General features: G+C 49.6%; 1 protein-coding gene across 10 annotated transcripts in view; it reads right to left on the reverse strand.

Moving 5' to 3' along the window:
• STIM1 (stromal interaction molecule 1) overlaps positions 1-25658 on the reverse strand; it is a 248022-nt gene extending 222364 nt beyond the window's left edge. For 5 of the 10 annotated variants that reach the window (XM_070074547.1, XM_070074522.1, XM_051822916.2 and 2 more), the window contains exon 1: positions 3476-7405. In XM_070074547.1, the coding sequence (XP_069930648.1) occupies positions 3476-3610 (135 nt within the window). In that variant the 5' untranslated portion in view covers positions 3611-7405. Of the gene's footprint in view, positions 1-3475; positions 7406-25578 lie in introns of those variants that run through there. The other 5 variants (XM_070074525.1, XM_051822932.2, XM_051822950.2 and 2 more) reach the window with 5 other exon arrangements.
• Positions 25659-25976: the final 318 nt, after the last annotated feature.

Below are 25976 nucleotides of genomic sequence, written 5' to 3' on the forward strand. Positions count from 1 at the left end.
GACCACTCTCTCCTGCTTTCCCAGGCACATTAGCAGAGAGCTGGATCAGAAGTGAAGCAGCCAGGACTTGAACCAGTGCCCAATCAGTACCCATAGAGGATGCTGGCATCACAGGCAAGGGCTTAACCTGCTGCACCATGATGCCAGACCCAACACATGAATCTTCAGTTCATGTTAGCATGTGTATATGAGCACCAATTTTTTATAATAAAATACCTCAGAGCCACAATTTTTAAAAGCCCATTGTTATTATTACTATTAATTAGTGCTACTGTGTTAATCTGCCCTATTAGACATGAGGTTACAACCTTAACTAGCTCTCTGTTCCCCTCTCATTCTCTGTCACAGCACCTTGTCTGTGTTTTCTTTCATGGCACTTGCCAGAAGGTAATATATTTGTTTGCTTATTTTCTGTCTCCCCAGTGAGACTTTAACTTCCATTAAGGGAGTTCTCTAAATCTCCACAGGAAACGTACATAGTGCCTGACCCAGAGCAGGCACTCAAATGCTTGTTGAATAAATAGCACATGAGCTACCACTACTCAGGGTTTGCTGAATCAATTAACCTAGCTAAGGTTGATTGTGAAAACTGAGGCCTCAGAGCAGATGTTGTCCTGGCTGCCCCAGGATTAGTGTGTCCCTTATCCCAGTCCCCAGTATTAGCTTCAGCCAAACCCCACCCACCTGCTCTTGGCCCCAGCCCAGTTCCGGGAGCCACCCTCAGCTAAAATTAGCATAGCTACCAAGATGGCCAGGCCATTTATAGCCCTGGAGGCAGCAGCAACTAGCTGGGTGGTCAGGAAGGGCCCTAGCCTGCCACTCCATCAGGGGTTGACTGAAAGTCAGTCTGTACCCTATACACTACGTGTCTATCCTCTGAGGCACCTCTTCAGCTACAGTCCCTGGTTGGAGACCTAATATCTCCAACACTGAAGACTCTAGACTCCACTGAGGTCCGTCACACTTTCTACAGAAACCTTTCTGAGTTTCTGGAGGCAAGGAGCCTAGCACCTAAGGGAGGTCCCAAGCATCAGTTTCAGGTCGGCTTCAGAAATGCAGGCCCTCCAATGGCACAGATCTTTACGAAGAAAGTAACTTGGCATGGCTGAGTGTGCAGGTATTAAAGAGTCAAAAGGCGAGAGGAATGGCCTCTCCACTGCCTGCGGAGAGAGCCTCCTAGCACAGCACCTGCCTTCACTGCAAGGTCAGACTTTTAGTCGTGTTCGGCATGTGCATGGGAAAGCCATAAACATGTTAATTAAATCTTGCTTCGAATCAAATCTTTTCATGAGCTAGAAAGGGACAGATGGGTCTTTACATGAGAAAGAGAAGTCAAAACCTCTGCACTCCTGCAAAAGACTCCAGAGGAGAAAAAGGCAGCCGTTCTCTTGGCTCTCAGTTCCAGAGTCAGCCAGGCCTGCCTAATCACCAGGAGGGAAGGCAGCCTTCTCTGGGCCCCACCTAGCCCTCCTTTAATGGGACGTGCGAAGATGGAAGAAGGCCAGCAGTTAGGCATCAGAAAGCCTGCCCATAAGATTGAGCACAGGAGCGGGTTTCCTCACCATAAAAACAGGGACAATACCACCTGTACTACATTCTAATGGAGCTATTGTGCAACTTCGTAGGAAAAACAGCTCTGAGGTTGTACAATATAAACTGTAGAGACATACAAACTGACGAGCCATGTAGAATCTCATTATAAAAAGTAACGCCATTAAGAATAAAAGAAGTGAAACTTCTCCTGAGTTCTAGGGATAGAGAGGTACCGGAAAGGCTGCTCGAGTTCCTGGTTGCACTGAGAGTTTCTCTCCGAAGCCTTTTTGCAGAGGCCAGTCTACCAGCCACCTCTTTGCAAAAACAAATCCATATGAGTCAGAGAAAAAGTCCCAGACTCAAGGAGACAACCTGCCAGAACAATAATACTGGGACCCCCCAAGTTCTCCCAAACCATACCCATTCACAGTACTCAGGGTCTGTCTCTCTGTGAGACTTGCCTTACCGGAATTCACTGTAACAACAGAAACCAATTTATGAGTAGAGGAGGAAAAGACCAAGAGAGTCCTCATCAGCATAGCCAGGCATTGAAATACTTGTATGCTGGATGGAGCTTGGTCTCCTTAAGCTCAAGGATGGTCCTGAAGGAAGCTGGAATACCTTTTATTTTAGGTATAAGCATGCACGCAAACACACACACACACACACACACACATCCTGACGGCCTAAAATTTAAGACTTCATGCCTTTGGCTTGTGTCTGAAATATAGAACATGTTGCCCCCAAATATTCATTCTATGTTACTCATATTTTAGAATAAAAAAATCAATTATCAATAAGAATATCCCTTGAACAACAGAGATGCCCCTGAGGCACACTTCACAATTCAGTCTTTCTATTCATAACCCGATGGGAACCAAGCTTTGAATTGGGCTTCAGGGGCTCAGGAGACTACCCTTAGAGAGACAGGATTCACATGCTAAAAGAACCTATCTTTAAAGCAACAGCCCTGGTACCATTCTGAATTCATTTGGAAACCAGCCCTTAGAGCAAGTAGAATCACACCCAGGCCAGGCAAGGAACTTATACTTGACCTGTATTTCCTTTTCCTACTTGTCTCATCAGGAACCCACTGAGCCCTCCCCTCCTTTGAGTTTACCTATCCTCAGACACAACTCAGCTATAAACTCCCCCCACCCCTGCAGACCACAGCTTTGGCCAAGATCATTATTATGATCCAAGGTGAGAGAAATGGGAAAAGAGAACTGATCTCCTTCTAAGCCTTACATAAAACAACAGGATTTTAAAAGTATAACTTTCTACTGTTGCCTGACGAGATCGCCCCAGAGCACTGGAAAAACCAGGATAGATCAAAAATAACATGGAATCCCTAACATCATCAGTCAGAAGAAATAGGTCAACAAGTGGTCCCAGAAATTATATCATGCCTATGTCAAGAACAGACCATTTAATTCCTTAGTGGTAAATAGGATTCCATCTAAGGAACTGCCTTGATATCTCAGATGGGCACAGCCGAGAGACGGATTCCTAAGGGGAGGGAGGGACTAGGGTTCCCACGGTTGTAGGAACAGAGGGCACACCTGAACACCAGGCTGTCAGGCAACAGAGGTGGCCAGCCCTGACTTTCCCTGCCCAACCCAAGTGGACTGCACGCTGCTGAAACTCGCTAACCACAGAAGTCTTTTCATCTGGCCAGGACATTCTTCCAGACAAGTAGTCCTGAGATGGGGCCTCTCTTGCCTTGCTGCCCTAAAAGGTCAAAGTGCCCCCAAAGACATCTTAAGGAGTGAGGGGAGTTGTGCAGGGGAGGTAACATCGGCCAAGACTCCAGAACATAAACAACTTCTTGGCCTACTGGGAACAGGCAGTGCCATGTGCAGATCCTCCACCAGTTTCACATGCACAAATCAAGATTTCAGCTTGCCCACTTCAGGCCACCCGGTGGTCGGGCCAGCCTTACCTGCTGCAGTGGACTCCTCAGAAGTGGCCCCCGAGCCGGCTCCTGCCGCTTTCTCGCTGTGACTGTGGCTGAGGCTCTGGCCCTGATGCACGAGGAACCCCCAGAGGAGCCAGAGGGCAAGACGGGCGCACACATCCATGGCTCTAGGTCTCAGTCAACATGCGCCTAATGTAGACACCTTGGGATCCCAAAGGCAGAGCCGGGAGTCTGGGAGTCCGGGAGAGCAGCCGATCCCCAGGCAAGATGCCCTCGCGGCGTCGCAGCTGTCCGGCCACCTGCGGGCCTGCCTCCTCCGGCAGCCAAAGGTCAAGGGCTCCAAGTTTGGAGAGAAGGGCCGGCGTCTTGGGGACAACCGTGGGTCCGCGGAGGCTGCGGCGGCCTGAGCGCTGGCCGCTTCCGGAGAGTTTGGGCAAGGTGGCTGCGGGGCCGCTGTCAGATCCGCAGCCTGCTACACCCCTGCAGGAGGGGGTGGGCGGGATCTCCCACGGTCACAGGAGTCGGGGGAGGGAGAGGAGAGAAGGGAGGAAGAGAAGAAGGGGGCACCTGACCTCGCCCCGCCGAGGAGCGGCGAGCAGAAGCTCGCGGAGGGCGTGCGACTCTCAGGCCCCCGCGGACGCGAGCGTCTCCAGGATCCTAAGGCCTCCTAGGCCGAGGTCAGCGCACGCGTCCGGCGCGGTGCCCAGGCTGCTGGCTGTGCCGTGGTCCAGAAGGCGGACGCGCACGGGCCAGGCCCGGGACAGCGGCTCCCGGCGGGCTGGCGGGCTGCCGGGCGGCGCGGGGCGGGCGGGGGCGTGCTCTCCCGCGGGCCCGCCCCACGCCGCCCGGCCCCCAGCGAAGCCCGGGCCCGCCCCAGAGCCCGGGCTTATCCCGGAATAACCTGTTGGGGACGGCCGTCCGGAGCCCCCCGTCCCCCTCGGGCTCTCCGGGAGCCCCCAGCCCGCGCTGGTCTTCGCCAGGACGCCCTTCCTGCGCCAAGGATCAGGCCCGGACCTCTCCTTTGCCCCCCCGAGTGTCCCGCGCACCAACCCGCCGGCTGACGGGCCCCTGACACGCAGTTGCTCAGGTAACCCAGGCCTGCGGCGGCCGCGGCAACAGCAGGTGCCCTGCCCTGCTCTGATCCCCGGGCCGCGGAACTCCACTCGCCTCAGCTCTGGGGAAAAAAAAAAAAACAGCCTGGACAGAGGCCTCCGGCACAACGACAGCCTCCGGAGGCGAACAACGGCCCAACCGGGTCGGCTCCGGGGGGAAGCTCCCAGCCCCCCGTCCCCCCCACGCCCGGTGCTTTTTCCTGACTCCGCCCTCCCGCCGCGCCTCACAACCAATCGGCTGAGGAACTCGCGCGCTTCGTCGCCCGTGCGCAGCGGCCCCTGGTGGGCACATCTGGGAACTGCAGACAGGAGTCGCTCCTGGGAGGCCCTGCCTCTTTGCGGACGGTTGGGGAGCCAAGTGAGGATCCGCCCTTGGGGCGAGGCTCACTGGGGCCTGCGCGTGTTTTCAAAGGAAATGGTGCCAGAAAGCAAAATGAAATGTGCACTCTAGGTAGAATTCCTCTGCAATCCCTTCTTAAGTCTGAGCCGAAGGCCGCCATCTGCCTTCCTGGTCCCCCCGGTCACGGCCGCCCCAGGCTGACTCTCCCTTCGTTATCACAGTACATTTTGCTACCTGCCGCTCAACTCTCCTTCCCCTGAGATTTCTGCAGGTTGAACCTGTGCCTGGTTCCTCTCTGCATCTCGCTCTCGAGGGAGGGGTCAGCGACTTGAGTAGGAGCACCCCACTAAAGAGAGCGCCCGCCCGAGCTCCCGCCACAAAGTCTGCACTTCCTGTTCTCTTCTCCAGCACACTGTCAGCAATCTTGAGTGAAACCTCCTGGGTGCCCTACCCTGTCCTTGGCACCAGAGACGGGGGACCTGTTCTGAACAAGCCCTTTGAAGACCGGGAACGCGGATTTGCCCAACAGCTGCCTGGCTTAAGGGTTAGCCTGTTGATATAAAAATACACGTCTAACGTCATCTACTACCGCTCTCCCCCTGCGTTAAGCTCCCCTCAAACTGACCTTCCTAAAGTTCCTCAAACACAGCAAACCCTAAGCCACCTCGAAGCCTGTGTATCTGCTATAGCTTCTGCCAGAAACCCTCTTCCCTGTCCCCAGCTCCTCACACTTCCAGAGCCGAGCCCTTACCAATTCCTACTCTGACCCCTGCCTCAGAATCAGCCGATAGCCAGAGCTACACCATAGAGATTCCTCCCTCTGCCCCTCCCCCAATATCTTGTGAGCCTGAACTTTCAGAGATCAGAGACTGTGACTTATTAACTGCCCCTTTGGAGGGACTCGCTAAAAAGCTGTGTAACATAAGTGAATTCATTTGATCGTTCAAAAAAAATTTTTTATGATTTATTTGTTTGTTTGAGAGGCAGAGTTATAGGCAGAGAGGGAGAAACAGAGAGAAAGGTCTTCCATCCACTGCTTCCCTCCCCAAATGGCCCCAACGGCCAGGCCAGCAGGAAGTGGGCTGATCCGAAGCCAGGAGCTTCTCCCAAGTGCCTGCAGGGGCCCAAGCACCTGGGCCATCTTCCACTGCTTTCCCAGGCCATTAGCAGGAAGCTGGATTGGAAGTGGAGCAGCCGGTGCCCATATGGGATGCCTGCACTGCAGTTGGAGGCTTAACCTACTATACCACAGCGAGGGCCCCCAAATTATTTTATATAAACATTTATTTATTGGGGTGGACAACTGGTGCAGTGGCTTAGATGCTGTTTGGGATTCACACATTCCATATCAGAAAGCCTGGGAGTCAAGTCAGAGCTGTGTTTCCAGTTCCAACTTCCTGCTAATACACAGCCTAGCAGGCAGCAAGTGATATTAGCTCAAGGACTTGGGTCCATGCCACCCACAACAGAGATCCGGATGGAACTCTAGACTTCAAGCTTCAGCCTGGCCCAGCCCCAGGTGTTGTGGGCACTTGGTGAGTGAACTAGCAAATGGAAAATAACTCTCTCTTTCTCTCTCTCTCCCTCCCTGTGTGTGTGTGTCCCTCTCTCCTTCAAATAATTTTTTTAATAAAAAAATTGTGTTATTATTTGAGAGACAAAGAACTTGCATCTGCTGCTTTACTCTCCAAATTCCTACAATGGCAGAGGTTGGGCCAGGCCAGAGCCAGGAGCCAGGGACTCAAGCCAGATCTCCCAGGTGGATGGGAGACTCCACTACTTGAGCCATCACTGCTGCCTCCCAAGGAGGGAGGATCACACCATCGGGGAGCTGGAGTGAGGAGCTGAATCAAGGAACCAAACCCAGAGGAAGGATGTGGCATTCCAACATTGCAACATGGGACGCGGGTGTTCTAACAGGCATCTTAGCCGCTAGGCCAAACACCCACTCCTCCAATATTTATTGAGTAACAAACGAGGTGCTGGAGAATGAGTCAGAACGGAAATCAAACACTCTAGATTCTATTAAACCAATGCTAAACCAGGGGTTTTGAACCAAAATAACAAAACGGGCAGGCAAATAATACAGCCGAGGGAAGTAGGTGGGAGCAATAGGGAGTGGTGGGGACTATGACTGCCAAGTGGGCTCAATATTCAGGTCTATCATCAAAAGAAGATGGCTATCTGTAATCCTCCACCTAGCGGTACCGGCACACCGGGTTCTAGTCCCAGTCAGGGCGCCAGATTCTGTCCCGGTTGCCCCTCTTCCAGGCCAGCTCTCTGCTGTGGCCAGGGAGTGCAGTGGAGGATGGCCCAAGTACTTGGGCCCTGCACCCCATGGGAGACCAGGAGAAGCACCTGGCTCCTGCCTTTGGATCAGCACGGTGCGCCGGCCGCAGCACACCAGCCATGGCGGCCATTGGAGGGTGAACCAACGGCAAAAGGAAGACCTTTCTCTCTCTCTCTCACTATCCACTCTGCCTGTCAAAAAAAAAAAAAAAAAAAGATGGCTATCTGGACTTGTACCTGACATCTCCTTTTTTAATATTAGCACTGATTTTAAAAATAGAAAACACTGTATAGGCCACATAAAACACATCTACAGCCCAAACTAATCACTCAAACTGCCAGTTTGTCATTACTGCCTAAGCCACCTGCCAGTGCTATCATTTAGCTAAGAGAACATGCAAAAAAAGAGCAAAGCATGATTAACACAACTTCCTTCAAATTCAATAACATCATTTCTCTTAGCCACAACTTGATTTCTTTGGGGGTCCGGGTGGAAAACGTATTTGGCATAAAAAAGCCTGGGTCTTTGATACTGTAAGCCAGAGTCTGTTGCGAATTCACACCAAGACTTTCAACCTCTTACTCCCTGTCTCATTTCCTGTGAGGCTAAAATGGTATCTAGGAACTAAAAATAGAATTACCATATGATCCAGAAATTCCACTTCTGCGTGTATACCCAGAAGAAATGAAGACAGGGTCTCAAATGTTTACACAGCCATGTTTATAGTAACATTACTCACAAGAGTCAAAAGGTAGAAGCAACCCAAGTGTTCATGATGGATGAATGAATAAACAAAATATTATATTTATATTATATATACACAAAGGGATATTAGGCAGTCTTAAAAAGGAAGAAAATTCTGACACATGATGCAACATGGATGAACTGTGACAACAAATTGCTAAGTGAAATAAACCAGCACAAAAGGAGAAACACTGTGATTCTACTTGCATGATGCACCTAGAGTAGTCAAATGCAGAGCGACAGGAGTAGAATGGGAGTTGCCAGCAGATGGGGAGAGGGGCGGGGGGCAAGTTGTTTAATAAGGATAGTTTCAGTTTTGAAAGATGGAAAGAGTTCTGGAGACTGCACAGCAACAATGTAAATGTACTTGACATAGCTGAACAGTACACTTAAAAATGATTATAGTGGTAAAATGTATGTATGTGTTACCACAATTAAAAATAAAGGATGTTTGGGGTAGATGTCTGGCACAGAGTTAAGATGCTGCTTCAGAGGACTGCATCCCATATCAAAGTGCCTGACGTGAGGCCTGGCTACTCCACTTCTCATCTACCTTCCTGCTAAAGTGTGCTCTGCATTAGCCTGCAATGCTGGCATCCCATATGGGCGCAAGTTTTGTCCTGGCTGCTCCACTTCCCATCCAGCTCCCTGGTATGTGCCTGGGAAAGCAACGGGGGACGACCAAAGTACTTGGACCCCTGCACCCACGTGGGAGACCTGAATGAAGCTTGAGGTTCCTGGCTTTGGACTGGATCCTGCCCTAGGCTATTTTGGCCATTTGGATAGAGAACCAGCAGATGGAAAATCTCGCTTTCTCTCTCTCTCTGTCTCTCCTTCTTTGTAACTCTGCCTGTCAAATAAAATAAACAAATATTTAAAAAAAAATAGTTATAATCAGCATTCCAGGAAGGCAGGAGATGATAACTCAAGAACTTGAGTCCCTGCCACCCACATGGGAGATCTTAACTGAATTCTGGTCTCCTGGCTTCAGCTTAGCCCAGCCCTGTTACAGGGATTTGGAGAGTGAACTAGCATATGGGAAAAATCTCTCACTCTCACTCTCTCGCTCTGCCTTCCAAAAAAAAAAAAAAAAGTATCTGGAAGCTAAAGCCATGGTCTGGACAACAAGAAAAACCTTCTGACTTGTCTGACCTCCAAGATATGACATTAGAGAAGTCAGTTCCCCTCTGATTTTCAATCTCCCCAGCTCTAGAATTGGCAGTAACCAGATTATTGATCCAGTTTGGCTTTAATATTCTACAAAATGGGGAAATCCTACAACCTCATGAATCTTTCTGAATCAGACCTGCAACTCTCACTTCAATAGAGTCTACGATGTGTCCTTGTGTGAATGTGACCTCTGCAGTAATCACATATAAAAATGTTTCCATCTCTCTATCTTTAAAAAAATTTGTAGGGGCCAGCTTGTGGCACAGGGGGTTTAAACTGTCTGCAACACTGTCACCAGAATCCCATAATGAGCGCTGGTTCGAGTCCTAGCTGCTCCACTTCCCATCCAGCTCCCTGCTAATGCACCTGGGAAAGCTGTGGAAGGAGTGCTTGGGCCCCTGTCACCCACATGGGAGACCAGGATGGAGTTCCAGACTGCTGTTTAATAGAAAAATGTGCAAGCGATATGAACAGTTTACAGGGAAGGAAATCCAAACTGCTATCAAGCATGAGAAGAGTTAGTTATTAGGGAAGTGCCATTGCAAAAGCCAACAAGGTGTCATTATATATCTGTTAGCTTGTCAAAAGTTAGAAAGCTGGGTGCCAGTGTTGTGGCATAGCAGGTAGCGCTGCCTACAACACTGGCATACATTTGGGTGCTGGTTCATGTCCCAGTTGCTCCACTTCAGATCCAGCTCAATGCTAATAGCCTGGGAAAAGCAGCAGAGGATGGCCCAAGGGTTTGGGCACTAGCTACTCCTGGCTTCGGCTTCAGCGTGGCCCAGCACTGGCCATTATGGCCAGCTGGAACATGAATCAGTGGATGGAAGTTCTGTCTCTCTCTTTCCCTCTGTAACTCTGCCTTTCAAATAAATAAATCTTTTTTTTTAAATGAATGTATTTTTTTAAATTTTGCTTAAATCAAAAGACAGAGATCTTTAATTATTTGCTCACTTCTCAAACACTTGTAACAGCTGGGCTTGGGCCAGGCTGTCAGGAGACAAAAACTCAAACTGGGTCTCCCTGGTGGGTTGCAGGGATATAAGTACTTGAGCAATCACCTGCTGCCTCCCAGGGTGCACATTAACAGGGTGCTGGAATTGGAAGCAGAGCTAGGACTCAAACCTAGGCACTCCAATATGGAATGCAGGAATCCAAAGCAGAATCCTAAGTTAGTTATGTATTTGAAAGGCAGTGACAAAGATATTCCATCTGCTGGTTCACTCTCTACATGACTGCCACAGCTACAATTAGTCCATAACAAAGTTGGGAGCTAGGAACTCCATCTGGGTCTCCCACATGAGTGGCAGGGGCCTAAGCACTTAGGCCAGCATCCATGGCCTTCCCAGAAAACTGGATCAGAAACAAAGCAGCTGGGGCTTGAACTACCACTCTCATATGGGATGCTGCTTCACCTGCTGTACCACAACACAGGCCCCTCTGTCTTTTTAAAAAATTATTAGTGGCCGGCGCCGCGGCTCACTAGGCTAATCCTCCGCCTGTGGCGCCAGCACACCGGGTTCTAGTCCCGGGTTGGGGCGCCAGATTCTGTCCCGGTTGCCCCCCTTCCAGGCCAGCTCTCTGCTGTGGCCAGGGAGGATGGCCCAAGTGCTTGGGCCCTGCACCCCATGGGAGACCAGGAGAAGCACCTGGCTCCTGCCTTCGGATCAGTGCGGTGCGCTGGCCGCAGCATGCCGGCCGTGGCGGCCATTGGAGGGTGAACCAACGGCAAAAGGAAGACCTTTCTCTCTGTCTCTCTCTCTCACTGTCCATTCTGTCTGTCAAAAAAAAATTATTAGTAATATAAAAAGAACAGATTTCATGTATTTCAAAGATATAATTCTAAGAACATAATGATTCTTCTTCCTTTCTCTTTTTTTTCTCTTAATTTTTTAATAACATAGTTTCTTTTTTTTTTTTTTTTTAATTTAATTCCTGGTCTCCCATGGGGTACAGGGCTCAAGCACTTGGGCCATCCTCCACTGCACTCCCTGGCCACAGCAGGGAGCTGGCCTGGAAGGGGGGCAACCGGGACAGAATCCAGCGCCCCAACCCGGGACTAGAACCCGGTGTGCTGGCGCCGCAAGGCGGAGGATTAGCCTAGTGAGCCGCGGCACCTGCTGAATAACATAGTTTCAATTCACTTTATAATCACAGGCTTAATGTTCCACTAAATGTAGTGCTCAACTAGTAAAAAAGCAAAAAGACTACTGTTCCCCAGGAATACAGACAAGGGCTATAAACAATAATCAAATCATGTCGATTTCAGAGCAAGAACAACCCCTAAACTGACCAAACTTCCTGCACTGCTGCATCCCCGCTCCAGCACCTCTTGTCCGGCCATGCCCAAGAGAAAGGCTACAGGGGATGCTAAAGGAGATAAGGCCAAGGTGAAGGGCGAACCACAGAGAACATCCACAGAGGCCCCACAAGGGAAAAGCTGATGCTGCCAAGCGTGGGAATAACCCTACAGAAAACGGAGAAGGTGCAGGAGCCACAGTGAAGTGTGTGCATTTTTGATAACTGTGTACTTCTGGTGACAGTTTGGAATACTGCTTTTTGTCAAGTTTTATAAAAATGCAGAATTTTGTTTTACTTTTTTAAGCTATGTTGTTAGCACACAGAACATTTCATTGTTGTTTTGGGGGAAGAGGCTGGATTGACACGAGGGAAAAACACGTTCCCTTTGTTGTTTTTTGCTTGTTTTTTAAGATTTGTGTATTTCTTTGAGAGGCAGAGTTGCAGACAGAGAGAGAGCTCTTTCATCCACTGGTTCATTTCCCAAATGGCCACAACAACCAGAACTGGACTGATCCGAAGCCATGAGCCAGGAGCTCCCTCCAGGTCTCCCACATGGGCGCAGGAGCCCAAGCACTTGGGCCATGTTCTACTGTTTTCCTAGGCCATAGGCAGAGAGCTGGATTGGAAGAGGAGCAGCCTGGACTCCAATGGGCACCCATGTTGGATGCCAGTGCCTCAGGCAGAGGCTTAGCTCAGCCACAGCGCTGGCTTCCACACTCCCCCCACTCTTGTAGTTTTGAGACTACTTCTGGGTTTCCCAGAAGGGATTCCCTGCCTTTGACACATAGCCACCAGCGCACAAAACCTTGTGGTGTGGAAAAACTAAACTTCATTTTATGTCCTCTTCCTCCTCCCTGTCTGCCTTCAGCAAAGGCTTACCTCCCTCAAACCCAGAGACCCACTGGGACCTGATTCCCCCAAAATTTGTTTCCATCATTACAGGCAATCTGGACTTCACAATGACACCACTGAGATGGCATCCCTCAAAAGAGCACCAGTTCTTTTCTAGATCGTGGGTCTTCAGATTGATCATTCTGCCATTTTCAAGTCATTTCCTGAAAAGCTGTTGAACAGCAGGCTGAATGTGAAATGTCAACCCCCACTCTAAACGTTCCCTTTTCAGAGTATCAGATGAAGACTTCTTTGGGTTTTCCAGTGGCTTTCTGATTTTGGTGGTACATTGAAGAAGGGAGTTGAACGTTGCTGTATACTGTTCACAATTTTCTGTCCACATCCTGCCTGAAATACCATGGTTGTTTATGAAGAGAATCTTTGATGAAGCTGGATACAGTTTGAAAAAAAAGATGTCAAATTCACATTTAGACACTCAAATATCTTTTTTGTGCCCTATGTATTAGCTACCACAAATCAGAGAAACTATTTGGTATTTGTCGTTTTCGGTCTGGTTTATTTCACTAAGCATCGTACTTAGTGCATCCATTTTGCTGCAAAAGACAGGATTTCATTCTTTTTATATCTGAGTGCTATTTCATTGTGTATATATACCACATTTCTTTATCCAGTCATCAGTTGATGGACATCTGGGTTCCCTGTCTTTTTAAAACCTATACATTAAGCCTTTATCATGTGCATCACTCTTAGGCCCTTGCTTATGTATTCTGAAGATAACAGTTAAACCAAAGTGGATTATTAACCAATTCTCATGCCTTCATTCCACTACTTGCAATAGCTTTTCCATCTAAGGTGACATTTCTTCCTCACAGCAATGCTGCTAGATGAGGCAGAGGCTATGCTCATCTTTTTTTTTTTTTTTTTTTTTTTTTTTAAGATTTATTTATTTATTTGAAAGGCAGAGTTACAGAGAAGCAGAGGTAGAGAAAGCAAGATCTTCCATCCTCTGGTTCACTCCCCAGATGGTCGCAAGGGCCGGAGCTGAGCCGATCCGAAGCCAGGAGCCAGGTGCCTCCTCCAGGTCTCCCACATGAGTGCGGGGGCCCCAGGAGCTGGGCCATCTTCCAGTGCTTTCCCAGGTCACAGCAGAGAGCTGGATCAGAAGTGGAGCAGCCGGGATTTGAACCAGTGCCCATATGGGATTCCCACACTGCAGGAGGCAGCTTCCCTCCCCCATGCCACAGCACCAGCCCCATATGCTCATTTTATAAATGAAAAAGAAGCTGAAGCTGAGGAAATGAAGAGTCGGAATGAAAGCAGATCCTGTTTCAAGGGTTATGATTTAAAAGAAAAGAGAAAGAAGACCCAGCTCAGAAGTCACTCTTCCTCTTGGCATCTTCCCTGACTCCTGTCTCAGCAGTCTGCCATGTCTCTGAGTGTACTTATAACTGAATTATTATTCTCTAATGAGGATCTATCTCCCCATTAGCTCTGAGCTCACCAAGAACTGCACCTTGTTCTCTTCTTTTTTGTTCTCATAGGCCAGATTGCCCAGTACAGGGGCCTCCTGTAATTCTCAAGGTCCACATCCATGGATGCAAACAACTACGGATTAAAACTATTTGGGAATAAAAAACTTGCAACTGGACTAGACATGCAGATTTTTTTTCTGGTTATTATTCCCTAAACAATGTAGTATAACAGCTATTTACATGGCATCTGCATTGCAGTAGGTACTAGAATATAGAGATGACTTAAAGGATACAGAGAATGTACGTAGGTAACATAAATACTACACCCCTTCACATAAGGAATTTGCAGAATTGGTATCCGTGGGAGGTCCTGGAAGCAACCCCCCACCAATACTGAAGGATGACTGCTTGTACCTGGCACTCAGTAAATGTTTTGTTAAGAAAATCATTGAGTGAATGATGTGTGTTCTGTACAGTGACCTAAATGCCCTTCTCCACATCACAAGCTTTCTAGTTGCCAATAGCTTTCTTTTAGAAAAGAAAAGGTTGGTAGGTAGGAGTTTGGGCTGCATTCTTGGAGGCGCCCCCTGGTGTCCAAAAGCTGAAAGTACTACTGTCGCTGAGAATGCTCGTGGTTTGGCATGAAATGGAATGGAGAGATCTTGACTTCCAGCAGTAACTCTCTCTGCCCAGGCTCATTTCACAGAGAATCACTCCCCCTTCCAGAATCAACTCTAGAGTCTTATTGCCAGTGTTCATTCATTCACTCATTCAACATCTACTGAGCATCTATTCAAAATAACCTAAAAAGCTCAGCTTTCAGGGGAAATATACATTTGAAAAGATAATCAGTTGTTATTGATAATGTCTCCTTTATTTTAGGATTTATTTAATGGGGCCAGCGTCGTTGTATAGTGGGATGGGCCACCGCCCAAAATGCTGGCACCCTATGTGGGCACCAGTTTGAGCCCCATCTGCTCTGCTTCCAATCCAGCTCCCTGCTAATATATCTAGGAAAAGCAGGGGAAGTTGGCCTGAATGTTTGGGTCCCTGCCACCAACATGGAACACTTGGATGAAGTTCTGGGCTTCTAGTTTTGGGACCATCTGCAGAGTGAATGAACAGATAGAAGATCAATCTCTCTCTCTCTCTTTCTGTAACTCTGCCTTTCAAATCAATAAATAAATCTAAAGCAAAACCAAACCAAAACAATAAAAGCAATAGTCCTCCATTAAACTAAAATGAAAAATTTCACCAAAAAATTTATTTGTTCGAAAGAATTAGAGATGTATAGTCCATCCACTGGTTCACTCCCTATATGGCCAGACAGACTGAGACTCAGACCACTGCCCATATGGGATGCCAGTGTCACAGATGGCAGCTTCACCTGCTGCTCCACAATGCCAGGCCCCATTGATAATGTCCTGAGAGGGTCTGCTTAGGGACAAGGGAGGGAGCACAGAGGATGGAGAGTAACTGCCGACAGCAGTCAGGGATGCTGTGCAAAGGCACACAGATCAGTATGGGGTGGGTGGGGAGCTCCGGAATCAGATTGCCTAGATTCACTGCCGGACTCTGCCATGTGAGTCTGGACTCAGTTTCTCCAAATGAAAAAGGGAAGATTCTGCAGGCTACCGTGAGGTAGTAACTGTGATGAAGGGGCGGGCCTTGTGATGCAGTGGTTTAAGCCACTGCCTGGATACCCAGATCCCCTATCAGAGTGCTTTGGATGGAGTACCGCCTCTGCCTCTGAGCCTGAGAGGCAGCAAATGAGGGCTTAAGCACTTGGGCCCCTCCCACCCCTGTGGAGTTCCTGGCTTCTGGCTTTAGCCTGGCCCTGGCTGTTTTGGGCATTTGAAGAGCGAATGGAGGGGGGGGTGGGGGCGGTGCTATGGCGTAGTGGGTTGGGCCTCTGCCTGCAGCACAGGCATCCCATGTGGGCACCAATTCATGTCCTGGCTGCTCTACTTTCAGCCCAGTACAGGTGCTTGGACCCTAGAGCCCATGTGGGAGGCTCGGAGGAGGAGGCTTCTGGCCCCTGGATTCAGATTGGCCCAGCTTTGCTGTTGCGGCAATCTGGGGCGTGAACCAGTGGATGGAAGACTTTCTCTCTCTCTTTCAAATAAAAATAAATAAAACTATAATTTAAAATAAATATAAGGGCTGGTATTGTGGAGAGGCAGGTTAAGCCACAGCCTGTGGAGCCAGCAATCAATATAAGCACTGATTTGAGTCCCAGCTACCCCACTCTGAACCAGCTCCTTGCTAATGTACCTGGGAATACAGTGGAAGATGGCCCAAGTGCTTGAGCCCTGCCACCCATGTAGGGGACCCAGATGGAGTTCTGGCTTTCTGGCATTGGCCTGGCCCAAAACTTGACCATTGTAGCCATTTAGGGAGCGAACCAGCAGATGGAATATCTCTGTGTACCTCTCCCTCTGTGTGTGTGTGTCTTCCTCTCTGTGTAACTCTGCCTTTCAAATAAATAAATCTTTTTTAAAAATGTAAGTGTACGGGCCTGCGCTGTGGAGCAGCAAGTTAAAACCCCAGCCTGAAGTGCTGGCATCCCACATGGGTGCCAATTCCAGTCCTGGCTACTCCACTTCCTATCCAGCTCCCTGTTAATGTGCCTGGGAAAGCAACAGAGGATGGCCCAAGTCCTTGGGCCCCTGCACCCACATGGGAGACCTATAAGAAACTCCTGGATCCTGGCTTCAGATAGGCCTACCTCCAGCCATTGCAGCCATTTGGGGAGTGAACCAGCAGATGGAAGACCTCTGTCTCTATCTATCTCTGTAACTCTGTCAAATAAATAAATCTTTTTTTAAAAAATATTAAGTGTAAAGAAATTAGAAGAGTGCCTAGTTAGATTAATAGAATCAATAAATGTCAGTTCCTATTTTTCTGCAAGGAATTTTAGAGCCATTACAGAATTACCCCAAGATTATATGTGTGTAATTTACAAGATCATTCAGCTGATGGTGTTAAGATGAATTGGGGGGCCTGCACTGTGGTGTAGCGGGTAAAGCCACTGCCTGCAGTACCGGCATCCCATATGGTTGCTGGTTCGAGTCCTGGCTTCTCCACTTCCAATCCAGCTGTCTGCTATGGCCTGGGAAAGCAGTAGAAGATGGCTCAACTCCTTGGGCCCCTGCCCACGTGTAGGAGACCCAGAGGAAGCTCCTGGCTCCTGGCTTCAGATCAGCACAGCTCCGGCCATTGCAACCAATTGGGGAGTGAACCAGCAGATGGAGCCCCCCCCCCCACCTCTCCATCTCTCTCTGTGTAACTCTGACTTTCAAATAAATAAATAAATCTTTAATTAAAAAAAAAAAAAAAGAATGAATTGGAGAGGGAAGAAGCTAGAGGCAAGATGGCCAGACAAATGTATATGGAAAGCCGGCTCACTTCTTATTAATGATGTGACTTTCAGCAAGATCTGAAGGGTAATTACGAGCTGCCAGCGTGGTGGTTTATGAGTGCCAGCTGGTGTTTTGGCTGCTCCACTTCTAATCCAGCTCCCTGTTAATGGCCTGGGAAAGCAGTGGAAGATGGCCCAAGTCTTGAGCCCTTGCACCCACGTGAGAGATCTAGAAGAAGCTCCTGGCTCCTGGCTTCTGCCTGTCTTAGCCCTGGCCATTGTGGCCACTTGGATAGTGAACCATCAGTGAAAGACCTCTCTCTCTTCTTCTATCTCTCCCTCTCTCTCTGTACCTCTGACTTTCAAATAAATAAATAAATCTTAAAAAAAAAATGACTGCTCTAAATGATAACAATTTTTTTAAAAAAAGAGTAATAAAGAAGTCTATTTTGTTAATAGCAGTGGGACTAGAAAAAGATCTAGATATGAGAAGTGATTGATGCTTAATTAGATGGTCAGGTGAGGAAGTGAGACAGCTCAACATCAAATAATCACCATGATTTTGGAAGGTACTATTACATGCTAGGTATTATGTTAAACAACCATTCATTTAACAAGTATTTACTGACTGAAGTATTTACACACTAGTTCTACCCACTGAGAATACAGCACAGAATAAAATAAGCACAACTTTTTCCCTCATGGAGTTTACAGGTTATCTTATATAATTAATATCCACACCAATCTTCTGATATAACATGATTTAAATCCATCTTACAAAGAAGGAAATTGTCCTATTTGCGGGTATCCTTGATATGCCAGGCAGATAGGAATAGATTCATGAGCTAGAGACCAAGCCCTCCTTTCCCCTGCCTGATCTCACCTGCATATGCCCACCTGACAATCAGACCACATAACCACTCCCCTTTTGGAAGTGGGTAAAAGGCTTGAAGTGCCACTGCCCTGCCCCTGTTTTGCAGCCACTCCTGCAGCTTCCCCACCCAGCTCTAATCTGTAGACTCTCCCAAGTGGCCCTTGATCTACCCTCTGCCTGGTATGGAACTCCCAGTTCATCTTTCTGACCCCTCTCTCCATGAAATAAAACCCTCACGTTCCTGTGTATTTCTCTCACTTCCCCCCAAAATTCTGAGCCTTACCATGTTGGCTGTCTCGTATGGGCCAGTGCTTAAAATTCTTATCTAAGTAAACAGCAAGAACTTGAAATATTAATTTTAGCATATGCTCCACAATAACATTCTTATCTGCAAAGTACAAATAATATTGCCTGCCTCATAGAGTTGTTATGTTAATTGAGTTAATAAGTATAAGGCATATGTAAAATGTATCCAAGTTGTTTTGTTAAATTATTATTCAGTAACTTGTCCAGGGTCACACAGCAAGTGAAGGCAAAGATGGGAATTAGGAGGGGAAGGGAGGGAACAGGGAATACCGAATCATTTAGGCATCTATAGAAGTGAATTATTCTTGGAACACTGGAATGAAGAGGAGGAATTTCCCAGAGGGGATAATGCCAGAAGACCTGGGTGCCACCCAATTTAGGAGATTGTGAAGTTGCAGAGGTGCCCTGGAGGCAAATGGAACTCCCCTGGGTAGAAGGACTCTCCTGGAGGATAAGGCATGGGCATTGCCCAGCTGGTTCCTCAAAAGAGCCAAGAACTATGAGGGTCTGGCACTACGGCATAGAGGGTCAAGCCACTCTGCCAGCAGTACTGGCATCCCATTTGCGTGCCCCTTCAAATCTCAGCTGCTGCACTTTCAATCCAGCTCCCTGCAAATGCACCTGGGAAAGCATCGGAAGGTGGCCCAAGTCCTTGGGCCCCTGCACTCATGTGGGAGACCCAGAAGAAGCTCCTGGCTCCTGGCTTCAGATCGGCCCAGCTCTGGCTGATGCTGCCATTTGGAGAGTGAATCAGCAGATAGAAGATTCTCTCTCTCTCTCTCTCTGTCTCTCTCTCTCTCTCTGCCTCCCTCCTTCCCTCCCTTTCCTTCTCTCCCTCTCTCTCTCTTCTCTTTGTAACTCTGCCTTTCAAATAAATTAATATTAAAAAAAAAAAAAAAACAATGGATGGGAAGACAGGACTAGACCTTTGTTGAATTGGTCACTTCCATTGTTAGTTTTGTAGCTGTCTCCTGGCCTTTGAGAATAGCAATAAAGAGAAGCTTCAGGCAGATTGAGAGAAGGCCAAGGGATCAAAAAGAACACCAAGAAGGCCCTGGAGCCAGTGTAGAGACAAGAATCCAGAATTTCCTGCCTAGCTCGCCCATATCAAGGTTAGCCTGAAGGTGCAGAGCTCAGGACCCCTGTGGTTGCTTGTGAGCTCCAGGAGCGAGTTCAGTGAGGACTAAGCTGGGAAGAGCCATTTGGAAGCCACCAGGGGACAGGTGGGATCAGTTCGGGATCCTCTCCCAGAAGAACTGAATCAGTCTCAACATTTTGACTTGAGAAAATGGGAAAAATTGATCCAAGGGAAAAGCTTGAAAGCATCAATGAATGTTTGTTGCACCCCTGGGTAATTTGCTAGTCACTCATTTAATCTTTGCAATCCCACAAAGCATCCCATTTTCAAATGAAACCAAGACTGAAAAGTTGGTTGTTGTTTGCACTTGTAATACTATGTACTTTGGTCTATCTATCTTCCTTGCTAGTCTTATCAGGGTAGGGACTTCTCTATGTTGTATCCACTTCACCACTGGCATGTAGCACTATGCCCAGCACCAGGAATACTTTCAGTAATGAAGGAATGAATGTGAGAGTGTTAGCTAGGAAGTCAGAAATGAGCTTATGTGTGTGTGACAAAGGCCTAAGGAATTGACATCTAGGTCCAGCATCCGCATCTCAAAGTCATCCTGATAACCTTCTAGGTGCAGCCCAGTATCTGCACTTCAAACGTCCTGCCTAGTTCCTGATGACCTTCCAGGGGGTCCTGCCCCTTCTACCGGATAACCATCCTTCCATCCTTCCTCTAAGGTGGGGCAACGCCAGCCAGGCTTCCCCTGTCTGATAACTTCAGGGGGAAAACTCAGAAAGAAATGTTTCATATTTACATCCAACAAGTCCTTTGTTCGGGAGAAGGATGGGTGCAGGGGTCTAAGGACTTGGACCATCTTCTATTTCTTTCCCAGACCACAGCAGAGAGGTAGATTGGAAATGGAACAGCTGAGACTCGAACCAGCACCCACATGGGATGCTGGCACTGCAGGTGACGGTTTTACTCACTACGCCACAGCACCAGCCCCTGCGCATCTACCTCTAAAACTTGTCTGTGATCTCTATTTACCCCACCAAGTGCAGACATGCATTGTCTCACTTCTAAATGCCATAGCCAGTGACCTTGTCTTGCTGCACTTGTGAGCACACATGCACACCACCTACCAAGAACTCACCTATTCAGGAAAACCTACTGAGAGAGTACAAAAAAGAAAGAGCTCATCTGAGACTGTGCCTTTTCCCTACTGTCTTCAGTTCATCATTTCTTCCTCCAAGAACCCTTAAAAACAGCTCCATGGGGCGGCGCTGTGACCTGAAGCACTGGCATCCCATATGGGCACCGGTTCTAGTCCCGGCTGCTCCTCTTGCTTGTGATCCAGCTCTCCACTCCTGGCTTCGGATCGGCGCAGCACGAGCCATTGCGGCCGTCTGGAGAGTGGACCACTGGATGGAAAACATCTCTCTCTGTCTCTACCTTTCTCTGTAACTCTGTCTTTCAAATAAATAATAAAAAATAAATAAATAAAAATAAAAACAGTTGCACATATATGCCTGACTCCCTCTCCTCTGGCCTCACCAGCCCTTCCTGTATCTGTGCCACAAAAGCGGTTGCGAGTTACCTGGATTCTGATGATTCTACACATCTTGGTACCACATTAAAGCAACTTAATTCTGTTAGGCAGGAAGTTAGAAATTAGCCTGTGTGTGTAAGGGCCTAAGGAAACTGACAGCTGCAGTCCAGCATCTGCATCCAGCATCTACATTCCAATGTCCTGCCCAGACCCTGATAACCTTTCAGGTGGTCCTGCCCCTTCTACCTGGCCTGACAGACATCTTTCCTCTAAGGCCAGCACCCTAGAGAGAAGCCCCTTGGCTGATGCCAGCAAGGCTTCCCCTCTCTGACAACCTCAGTGGTAAACCTGGAGAGGAATTTTTCATATTTTCACCCAACAAACCCTTCTGCCAGGGCTCCCCATCCTTTGTCCTGGAGGAGAGAGGGAGAGGGTAAAGAGACTCCCTTAAAAACCAGGAGTCCAAAGACTGCGGGATCAGCCCTCTGCTCTCTGCTGAGCCGCCCACCTGGTCTGCCCAGATACATTCTCTCCATTCAACCATGTAACCTCACTCTCCCCCAGGCCGAGTGACTGGGCACTCTGTCCCTTCCATTCTGACGGATGCCCTATCCCTAATAAAACCTTATTACTTAACTCTCACACGCCTGAATTCTTTCTTGTGTGAAGACCAGAACCCCACGGCTTCCATGGCTCTTTTCCCTGGTGACAATTCCACAGATGTTTACGGAAGATGAATATGTGCTCGGGCCTGCCTGTGCCGGGCCTAGGGGGTGGATACAGAGATGAATCAGACACAGACTTATACTCTGGGGGAGACAGAGATGAGGCACAGGCACAAATCATGATGATGTAAGTGGCATTAAAGAACTATGAGCAATATGCTATATGCATAGACCTTAACTACTTAATTATCGTTCTGGGGAGTGTATCATACAAGGTCAGAGCTCACCTAATTCAACTCCTTGTTTTCTAGTGGAGGATTCTGAGACCCACAGACGGGTAGGGGCTAGCCTAAAATCTCATTAGTCTGTCTGAGCCAAGGTTAGACTTCAAGGTGTTCTGAAGCCCAGCCCTAGGCTCTCTGTTCCTCTTCCGGTAGCTCCAGATGCAACAGACCCATATCCTGCCAGACCATCAGATCTTGGAGTCAGGTTCTCCCTCCTGAACCAGATAGGGCTCTATACAAGCCCAAGACCCTCAGAGACTCCGGAAACGAAGTCTGACCCTCGACTGCCAATCTAGTCTTTTGCTTTACTGTACTTAATGCTCACCCTATTCTTACTACCACATCCCTGAGTTTATTTTGAAATTTCTTTTGCAAAAAAACAAATAAAAATGTTTTGGGGATGGATGTTTAGCCTGGCAGTAATGATGGCAGTTGGGATGCCTGTGTCCCAAATCAGAATGCCTTGATTTGCTTGTTACTGGGCTCTGACTCCTAACTCCAACTTCCTATGAATGCAAACCCTAGAAGGCACTGGTAATGCCTCAATTAATTGAGTTCATATCACCCACATGGGAGACTCAGATTGAATTCCTTGCTCTCAGCTTCTGTCTGCTCCAGCCCCAGCCTTTGTGGGCATTTGTGGAGGGAACCAGCAGATGAGAGTACTCTCCCTGACAGTCTCTCTGCCTTTCGAATATATTAATTAATTTTTAAAACCTAGCTCTTGGGGCTGGCACTATGGCATAGCAGGTAAAACCGCTGCCTACAATGCCAGCATTCCATATTGGCACTGGTTAGAGTTCCAGCTGCTCCACTTCTAATCCAGCTCTCTGTTTATGGCCTGGGAAAGCAGTGGAAGATGACCCAAGAGCTTGGGCCCCTGCACCCACATGGGAGACCCGGAGGAGGGTCCTGGTTCCTGGCTTCAGGTCAGCGCAGCTCTGGCCATTGTGGCCATATGGGGAGTGAACCAACAGATGGAAGACTTCTCGGCCTATGCCTCTCTGTAACTTTGCCTTTCAAATAAGTAAATGAATCTTTAAAAAAAAAATAAATAAAACCTAGCTCTTTATTCACATCAGTATATAGATCAGATAAAAGCAAACCTTCTCTGATTGAAAGGGATAGAGTCCAAAGCCCCATTATTTTCCTGCCCTCACATCCTGAGAAGGGAACCCTAGGAACACAGCTAAAATACCTATATTTTAGGACATAATTTTTGTGTAAAGATTTATTTATTGGGGCCGGTGCTGTGGCATGGTAGGCTAAGCCTCTGCCTGAAGCACCAGCATCCCATACAGGTACCAGTTCTAGTCCCAGCTGCTCCTCTTCCAATCCAGCTCTCTGCTATGGTCTGGGAAAGCAATGGAAGATGGCCCAAGTGCTTGGGCCCCTGCACCCACGGGGGAGACCTAAAAGAAGCTCCTGGCTCCTGGCCTAGGATCAGCCCAGCTCTGGCCTTTGTGACCATTTGGGGAGTGAATCAGCAGGTGGAAGACTCTTCTCTCTGTCTATCCCTTTTTCTGTCTGTAATTCTGCCTCTCAAATAAGTAAATAAAATTTTTTAAAAAATAAACTTTGAGGCTGACACTGTGGCATAGCAGGTAAAGCCGTGGCCTGCAGTGCTGGCATTCCATATCAGTGCCAGTTGGAGTCCTGGCTGCTCCACTTCCAATCCAGCTCTCTGCTATGGCCTGGTAAAGCAGAAGATGGCCCAAGTGCTTGGGCTCCTTCATCCACATTGGGAGACCTGGAAGAATCTCCTGGCTCCTGCCTTTAAATCAGCACAGCTCCAGCCGTTGTGGCCAATTGGGGAATGAACCAGAGGATGGAAGACCTCTCTCTCTCTGCCTCTCCTCTCTCTGTGTAACTCTTTCAAATAAATAAATCTTTTTAAAAAAATGTTTCTTTTTTACCTACTCAAAAATGTCATTACTAGACAATTTAAAATCACATATTCAGTTCACATTAAATTTATATTGGACAGCCCTGGAAGTTGTTATCAAATTCATGTGCATGGTGTTGTTTGTTGAGGAAGGAGAAGGGATGATGGCAGCCAGGTAGAGAGGGTGGTCCTTTAAGGGCAGACTGTGAAAGACTGAGTTGATTCCCCCAACAATCAATAAGAGCTGTGAGGGAACAGAATGTGCAAAGACCCAGAGAAGTAGGCAGGTAGGTTCTGTTTAGAAAACTCATGTTTACAGTTTTTGGTTTTTTTTTTTTGTTTGTTTGTTTTTTTAACGATTTACTTGGAAGGCAGAGTTACAGAGAGACAGAGAGGTCTTCCATGCCCTGGTTCCCTCCCCAAACGGCCATGACAGGCAGGGCTGGGCCAGCCCCAAGGCAGGAGCCAGGAACTTCCTTTGGGTCTCCCACGTGGGTGCAGGGACCCAAGCATCTGGACCACCCTCCGGTGCTTTCCCTGGCACATTAGCAGGGAGCTGGATCGCCTGCCTCAGAGGCTTAACCCGCTGCACTGCAAGCTGGCCCCTGTAGTACAGTTTTTTGTTTTTTTTAAGGCATTTGTTGAGGTTTAACTTGGAGCCACGCGGTGACAGCAGGCCTTTCACACCCATTCTCATGCTGTCTGCCCAACAACCGGGTGGAGAAATTACTCGTTTGATCGAGGACAGAATTGAGGCTCAGCAAGGTTAAAGTATTTATTCCCGGGATCGTTCCTCCTCTTTCTTTCGAAACACTCTGGAAAACTGTCTTAAACACAGCACCCAGCTCGGAGGCACACGTGGTAGGAGCTCAGAAAGTTCGCGCTGAAACAGAGAACACGGATTTTCAAGGCAAGGCCTGCGAACAGAGGCGCCAGAGGGCGCCCATGAGTCCACCCGCCCGCGGGTCCTCGGGGCCCCGGCCGGACCTCGGGCCTGGGTGCGGCCTTGCAGCCCCCGGCAGCTACGCGCCCGGGCGAGAAGAGGGAGCTAGGGGAGCCCCACGTCCTCCGCCCGCCCCGCCCCCCAGCGCGGCCGCGGGGTGCGGAACCACGACGCGACATCCTGTTTTTGGGGCCCGCGGCTCCGCCTGCGCCTCTGCTGAGCTCGTCTGTCCCCAGGGTGCTGACGCCAGCTCCCCTTCCCCCAGTCTCCCCACCCTCCCCAGGGGTCTGGGGCCTTCCCACTGCTGAATCACCACCACCACCACCACCCGGCACTGCCCCGGGGCTCGGGGCTCGGGTGGGGACTGCCCCAGGCTGACCCACTTTCGCCATCCCCCGGCCTCGGCCAACGCTCGACCCCTGGACTTGGCTGAAGGCACCAGGCCGAGGGGCGCCTTTTCTCAGCATCTTCCCGCCGAGGTTGGTGGGGGCGCGGACCAATGGCTTTGCTGGGGCTGGGTAGCCAGCAGGAGGCGGGGAGACGCGTCCTCAAGAGGCCCCCGGGACGAGGGCTGCGGGGCGGCAGGCAGAGGGGCGCTCGGGCCCGGGCGGGGGGCGAGGCCGGGCAGAGCTGGGAGCAGTGGGGGGCACCGGCTGCGGACTTCCTGGTCGCGCCCCGCCCCGGCCCGCCCCCGCGCCCCGCCCCGGCCGCCCTGGCCGCCCCCCCACTTCCTCCGGCCTCCCGCTCTCACTTCCTTCTCGAGCCCGGAGCCGCTCCGCCGCCCCCAGCTCCCCCGCCGTGGGGAGGGCACCAGGTGAGGCCCGGCCCGGGCGGGCGGGCAGGGGTCCGGGGGAGGGGAGCCCGGCCAGCCCGGGACTGGGCGCAGGCGCCGGCGCAGGAAGTTTACTTGCGGGAGGCCGCGGGCGGGAGGCTCTCGGCTCCCTCGGAGTTGGGCGGGCGCGGCTGGCCGGCCGGGGCGGGGACGGGGCTGGGGCGAGCCGGTGGCGGCTCGGGGAGGGTGCGTTCCCCGTGGCTGTTCCCGCGCCTGCAAGCCGCGAGGGCCCCCGGAGGCTTGGCCAGAGCAGTGTCCGAAAGGGGAGAGCGCAGAGCCGGGAGCTGGGTCTGAGCGGCGGCGTGTCTGCAGAAGTGCTGGGCGGGTGGGGGTGGTATTTCAGAAGCGCGAGCCGAGAGAGCCCCCGGGCCGGGGATGGCGCTCCTGCTCCGGCGGTTGTGACAGAGGGGGCGGCGTCTGAGGCCTCTGCAGCCCCTCACGCTCTGGGCCCGGCAAGTGGACGCCAGTCAGCT

This window comes from Oryctolagus cuniculus, chromosome 1 (genome assembly GCF_964237555.1).
Source record: "Oryctolagus cuniculus chromosome 1, mOryCun1.1, whole genome shotgun sequence".
In the NCBI taxonomy this organism is placed as follows: domain Eukaryota; kingdom Metazoa; phylum Chordata; class Mammalia; order Lagomorpha; family Leporidae; genus Oryctolagus; species Oryctolagus cuniculus.